The 6926-nt window shown below is 31.2% G+C and overlaps 1 protein-coding gene across 3 annotated transcripts; it reads right to left on the minus strand.

Moving 5' to 3' along the window:
- Nucleotides 1–4: 4 nt before the first annotated feature.
- LOC126833360 (ribosome-releasing factor 2, mitochondrial) lies at nucleotides 5–4992 on the minus strand. 3 transcript variants are annotated; one of them, XM_050564650.1, is made up of 16 exons: nucleotides 4847–4992; nucleotides 4227–4360; nucleotides 4052–4165; nucleotides 3814–3966; nucleotides 3056–3226; nucleotides 2718–2983; nucleotides 2406–2627; nucleotides 2075–2206; nucleotides 1844–2014; nucleotides 1673–1775; nucleotides 1455–1601; nucleotides 1198–1385; nucleotides 1032–1127; nucleotides 787–933; nucleotides 488–707; nucleotides 5–421 (listed from the first exon to the last, which is right to left on the minus strand). In XM_050564650.1, exons 2-15 carry the CDS (start codon nucleotides 4357–4359, stop codon nucleotides 537–539), a joined length of 2214 nt encoding a protein of 737 aa, XP_050420607.1. In that variant the 5' UTR covers nucleotide 4360; nucleotides 4847–4992; the 3' UTR covers nucleotides 5–421; nucleotides 488–536. The 3 variants fall into 3 exon arrangements, with proteins under 3 accessions (XP_050420607.1, XP_050420606.1, XP_050420605.1); XM_050564649.1 differs by having other exon boundaries at nucleotides 7–286; XM_050564648.1 differs by having other exon boundaries at nucleotides 412–707.
- Between the last annotated feature and the right edge of the window lie 1934 nt (nucleotides 4993–6926).

A 6926-nucleotide genomic window follows, 5' to 3' on the forward strand; every position in this document is an offset into this window, starting at 1 on the left:
CCGATACAAACAATAGGTGTCTAAGTGTCTATTGTCTTTTTACACCTAATTATGTTTGTTTCAGTTTTTGTATTTTATTGAAATGTGTCATCGGTTAGTAAAATACATTTTGTTTATAATTATTTATTAAAACGGCTAATTTAACAAGTTTTCAGTTATTTTCTTTCATAAATTGACTTTTTTTGCAATCTGGAAACTCATACTCATTACTGTGATTTTCAACGATTTACAATAAAACTTGCTACGGTTCTTCATTTGTAGTAAGATAATTATTAAATGAAGACATCTGAAAAAAACAGATTTGAATCCATTTTCACATTTTCAGATAAACAACAAACTCTCCTTGAATCAAAGTTGAAATATTGATATGAAGGGGGGGAAACCTCATATTGGAACTTCCTAAGACAAGACTAAATGAAACCTATATATTTTGTTTCAAATTACAATTACATTAAATATAATATACAAAATATTGTGTACAACTTACAATAGAATTTAAAGTACTACGTTAAACCTAAGTCACGTTACAACAACATTTAAAATGGATAGAATCCGGTCACATTCTTAACGGCTTCTGCCTCGTCTTTAGATGACACTTCATGGTAAGCGTGAAATTCCATTGAAAACGAAGCAGAACCAGACGTAATTGTTCGGAGATCTTTGGAATAGCCTAGTAATTCTGCTAACGGTACTAATGCAGTCACTACCTAAATAATTTATAACATAAATGATACAGTAAAATTATTGAACACTTTTTTGTTTCTCAAACTAAATAAAATATTTTACTCTATTATTAGATCTATTTGTTATGTCTTGGATTGATCCTCTCCGACGTCCAAAATCAGATATTACGATCGATGAGTTTTCTTCGTCGGTCACCACTTCAACATTCATGACGGGCTCGAGTAGTTTAGTCTGAGCAGTTTTCAACAGCTATTTTAAAATAAATAATATTACTTGTAATACGGAAGATATGGAAAATTTCTTAAGACCAGTATCGAATAATACTTGATTAAACATTTAACTCTTACTTTGTGGACACATTGGTTTACTGCTGAACTTAAAACAGTATCGGATGTTCCTTTACTCGTTTCCAACCAATGAAGTACAAATCGTACATCGATAACCTGAAGAAAATTAAAAAATAATGCAATAAATACAATTATTGTCTCGCAAGCAATCATTTGAAACACTCACGGGACATCCCAGTTTAGGTCCGTGAGTTAGTGCAGCTTTCACGCTTGACGTTATGATGTTTAATTTGTTTAAATGAATTGCCGCAGTATTAGACGCGTTATCTGGACTATTATCCAATGATAACAGTTTTTTATTAGGTTCGGCTTTTAATATTGACATTATTACAAAAACGCTGTGAAACGTCGAACCTGAAATAAAAATGAAATAATAACTTTGCCCAAAATTGTGACCAAAACAATTTTAACTAATTGATTTACCTATTTTTAAATCAAGTTTATGTTCTTCTTTTGCAGACGATAACAGTCCTTCCTTGTACGAAATTTGTGGACGACTCATATCGACGGCTATTTTGTATTCAGTCTTGATTCTTTCGCCAATTACTTCCAAATGTAGTTCACCCATACCTAATCTAAAAAATTAACTATACCATTTCGAAGTATTATGTTAAGCACAAAAAAAAAACCTGATAACTTACCAGCTAAAATAGTTTCACCTGTTTCTTCGTCATAGCGCACTTTCAAACTTGGATCTTCTCTTTGTAATTGACTCAGAGCACTTTCCAACGCTAATTGATAAGACTAAAAAATAGTGGTTGTTTTGAGATATAAAAAAAATAATTTTATATATTCGAGATGTTTATTGTTACCTGAGATGGAGGTTCGATCGAACAGAAAAATACTGGATCTGGTACGTGTAAGTCGACTCCGAGTTTCTCGACAGATTGTTCTTGTGTCAAATTACTTGAATTCGCTAATTTCTTGAGAGCAACCTTTAATGCATTGCCGCTACTTGTTATAAAGTCACCGCAAACAGTACTCTATCAGAAAATACAGCAAATAAGTCAATCAATTCAAGTTTGTCGGATTTTAAATAGTACTTTTAAACCAGTAACAGCAACAATGGCGCCGGCGTGTGCCTTTTCTACTTCGTTGTAGTCATCGGCGTACGCAATCATGACTCGGCCAACATTCTCTGATTTTGACTGTGTAGCGTTATGAATTTTTTGACTCTGGAAAAAATAATGGTCAATATAAAACTAAATTCATTATTTAAAAAAATTAAAATTTGTACTTTAGCCACTTTTTTTCATTTTATCGAGAAAAAAAGGTAAATTGTTAATGAGTTTGAGCTATTTAAGACATCAAATTATATTACAACTTCAGAAAAAAAGTTTTTAAAGTAAGCTACTATTTTTCATTTCAAATTACTTTTTCCAACTCTCCAGAGTAAATTCTTAAAAATGTTACTGGCCCTTTTTGTTTTTCGTGAACGATTTTAAACACTCTTGCCGATAACGATGAACCAAATGCCTTAAACACGTCCAAATTATGGCGTTCAATTGGAGAAGGTAAGTAATTTACAATACTGTCCATGAGAGACTGAACGCCAATATTTTTATATGAACTTCCACAAATTAATGGTATTCCTTTCTAAAAAAAGAAAACAATTTTCGTTCAAATCAACTTTGAAGCATAAAAACTAGAATTATAATATGAAATATAACATTTATGTTAAATTACTTGAGATAAGCAGACACGTCTGATGGCTGCCAACAGTTGATCGCTATCTATTGAATCGATACCGTTATCCAAAAATAAATTGGCAATCGTGTCATCCATATCGGCAAGATCACCGATAAGCGTTTCTCTACTTTTGCATATGATTTCCCATTGTTTGGTGTTTTCTTCGACGGCTGTAGAAAGTACTTTTTGGCCACAAGCGCCGTGCCACGTTTGTATAGTTTTCGTAATTACATCAATCAAACCGATGAAACGACCGCTACTTTCTGCAAAGTGAATTGCAAAATAAGTCAATGATAAAAAAAGTTATGTTTACTGTAAATACTGAAAAAGTTTACCTTTTACTGGTATTTGAAGAAGTAATGGAGTGATGTTAAATTTTGACTTGAGCAAATCTACACACAACGGTAGCGAGGCATCGGCACGGTCCATCTTGTTCGCATAGACGATTCGCGGTATCCCATACCTATCGGCCTGTCGCCAAACAGTCAATGTTTGTGCTTCAACGCCTAGTTTTAAATAATTAATCTCGTAGTAATTTATTATTGTTTATAAATCGAACACAATTATTGACTTTTGCATATTTGTATTTCGTTAAACATTTTTTTTCAAACATAGTAACACACTAAAATTTAACTAATAATAAAAAACAACGGATTTGTTTAAAATATTTTGATAATTTTTACTTTGATGTGAAGCAGCGATGCTATTGGTTTTTTTTAAATGTTTTTAGATATTAATTTGTTTTTTCTAAAAAAATGTTAAGGAATACTGTTGACAATTTGACATATTATTTAAAAACAAAGTTTTTTAAACCCAAACCGAACTGTAAAAAAAAAAATTTGAACTTAATTGTAACTGTCACAGTCAGCACATTACATGATCAAACATAATCCATTTTTATAAAGCACACACTTGACTTAAAACCAGGCAAATAGTATTGTTTTAAGTCAATCTAAAAAACTCAAGTTTGATTAAAAATAGAAAAGTTTCCCATATCGCTACCAATTAAAATATTTTATACAATTTTTTTTAGCCGATTCAAAAATGTCAAAGCCAAATGTACATATTAAGATTTTTAAAATGTATTTCTAACCTGCAGATGAATCCAACACAACAACTGCACCATCCAAAATATTTAATGTTTGCTCCACTTGCATTGTAAAGTCAATATGACCGGGAGTGTCTACAAGGTTTATGTTACAGTTTTTCCACGGAAATGTGACTGCAGCCGAAGTAATGGTGATACCTAATTTTATTTAATACCATTAAGTAAAACGTAATCATAAATAACAAATAGTTTTTACAATTTAGTGTTTTATTTCACCTAATACCTCTGTCTCTTTCTTGATCCATATAATCGGTAACAGTGTTTCCGTCGTGCACTTCTCCCATGTTACAAATCATCCCGGAATAATACAGCATCCGCTCGGTCGTCGTTGTCTTGCCTAAAAATTAATAAGAATTATATTATACTAACAATTTACCAAACCCTTGTCAATAAAATACCTGCATCAATATGAGCCAAAATTCCAATATTTCGTATTTTAGACAAATCGTTTGTTTTCTGGCTGTAGCGATGACGTGAAGCTACTAAATAATGCCATTTCTTCAATATTATCTGACGTGAATTCCGATACATCCTGTAAATATAATAATAGTAGTGTTATTCTTCATTATGACTAACACGAGTCATCCAAGTAGGCTAGTAAGTTAGTTTGTAAAACTAACCTACTTAGATATAATATTTCACAGGTAAAAATAGTATCCATTTAAAAAAAAATTAATAACTATTGTATAATCAATATATATTGAAAATTAAAAATCATAATAATGTTGTCAATTAACCACAAAAGTAAATTAAAGAAATTAAACATTCTTTTTTTTTAAAAATGTACAAATAAAAGAGAGAAAACATAATAATGAATTAGATTAATATAATGTTATAGATGTGACTACATAAAAAAGTTATTTAAACGTAAAAAATACAAGTATACAAATAATGTACAATACTTTTATAGTAAAACTATAAAATTAATAAAACTGACCAAAATTAAAATGTCACATTACTTAAATATTTATAATTTCATTTCATTCAATCTTACTTAGATAAGTACCCGAATGCTTACTTTTTAAACAGCGTCTAATTAAAGTACAGTAAGTACTAAGTACGGAAATCACATTAGTTACGTTGTATAAGAAAAACTCATTTTCTTATAATTTATTTTCATTTATAGCAATCCGTAATGAAAAATACAATATCACAACATGCGGCAAGCTCTTGTTATCTGTTAACTGTTTTGCTGTTATCACAGACAAGATAATCTATTCCCTGGCTAGAGATAAGATAATACATAATATACAACCACGGTATAAAAACTTAATATTATACTTAATAAACATATATGTACATATATATTATCTATTTTAACGTTTACTTACTGTATAGGTGCTAATTATTACTGTCAACTATTGCCAATAACCGTGTTTTTTTATATTATTTATAAAGATTCCTTCAAGATAAGTTCAAAAATACACTATAACAAATGCTTCAACGTCCTAGATATTATGCCTTTCAAAATGAATTTGCAAATCAGGTATGGTCGAGAAGAGTAGATGATTAAAAATAACAATTACACACTTACAACTTTAATTGAAAACAATAAATTATACCATTAATTGTATACAATTCACGATTAAATAGAACACAATAACTGTTTTTTGTGTTTAAAGTTATTTTCATTTTAATTGATGCGCATTGCAAGCATAAAATACCGTTCAACTATTATAGATTAAATTAAAACACATACATATTGTATATAGTTAAATTTGTTATTCTAGTAACGATATTTCTTTTTGACAGCAATACTTATATACTGTATGAACAATAAGTACCTATTTCAGCTGTTGTCATACATAGCCAACAAAATATCTAGGTTACATTATTCTATGTATTATTATTATTATCATTAATACTCGTATATATTCTTAGAGAATTCAAAAAATGAACGTGAAATTTCAAAATTAATATCACGAAATCGACTGGCTATGAAGCGTTTAAATAAAAAAAAATCAAGCATGCCTTCGTATTCATTGTCAACCGAATCGCTTATGTCCACTTCAAGCTGTTTTGCCAAATTAACCAATTCCAACTTTCTGCGACTTTTGTAAGACGAACTCAAATCAGCACGTGACATTTCTATTGATGGAAAATAGTTTAGTCCTTTCGAAAATTTATCCAGCATGTTCATAATTCGGTTTTCGTTTTCGATATTCTTAACTGGATCACTAAACGTAGCTTGCGGTTCTGAACCGAACAGTTGGGCGAGAAATTTGAATTCTTCGTCCTCGTCTATTTTCAAAAAAGACATAATCTCTTTATAGTGATTCGACATCGTTTCGTTAGTCGTCCCTAACTTACTCTGCAAAATCCATCGTGCCAATTCTTTTGGTTTTCCCGACAAGGGCAACTTCAAACGCACATCATATATATATTTCATGGCAGTACGAGCGATTATATACTTGATTAGATCGAAAAAGACTGTCATACACCCGCCCAAGTCCACGACCAATGACCGAACAGAGACCAACTCAAGATGGTTGCAGGTACAGTGTTGAAGTATACTTTCGTATGTACCCATCCCATCCTCTGCAGCCTCTGCGAAATCGTTTATCAACGTGTACATAATATTATTGCTGCACGTAACATATTTCAAGCGCAAATCGTCGTCCAAAAAATATACTCTATGGTAGCCGACGCTTAAGATACTTATTATTTGATCAAATCTGTCCTGGCCCGATTTGATAATATCGGAAAACAATTTTCTCATCAAGCGATTGGCGTTGGTGTGAGCAAATTCGAGTCTTTGCAATTCGCTATAGTAGTTGGACTCGCTATATTGGTGGTTGTACATATTATTCGAGTCGCATTTGTTGTCTCTGGTGAATCGTGTAAGTGACTCGTAAATGATGTCGTGATCTTTCGAAATAACAATGCTCTGCTTGATATTGTGTTCGTCGATTAGAACATTGGATACAAGTGGTTTTAAACATTCTAAGTACACATACATCAGCCATAACGGATCCAAAGAGTTTACCGTGCCGAGATTGTGCAAAATAAAAAACATACCGACAATATTAAGTTGGAACATCGACGTGAAGACGACGTCGTTGTGAAATATTTCCTCCAGCAAGAATTTATTTATTCCA

The sequence above is a fragment of the Adelges cooleyi genome, unplaced genomic scaffold (assembly GCF_023614345.1).
Source record: "Adelges cooleyi isolate 19-005CV unplaced genomic scaffold, UGA_ACOO_1.1 ACOO_flye_CR_arks_rails_tigmint_CR_PRNA_2, whole genome shotgun sequence".
In the NCBI taxonomy this organism is placed as follows: Eukaryota; Metazoa; Arthropoda; class Insecta; order Hemiptera; family Adelgidae; genus Adelges; species Adelges cooleyi.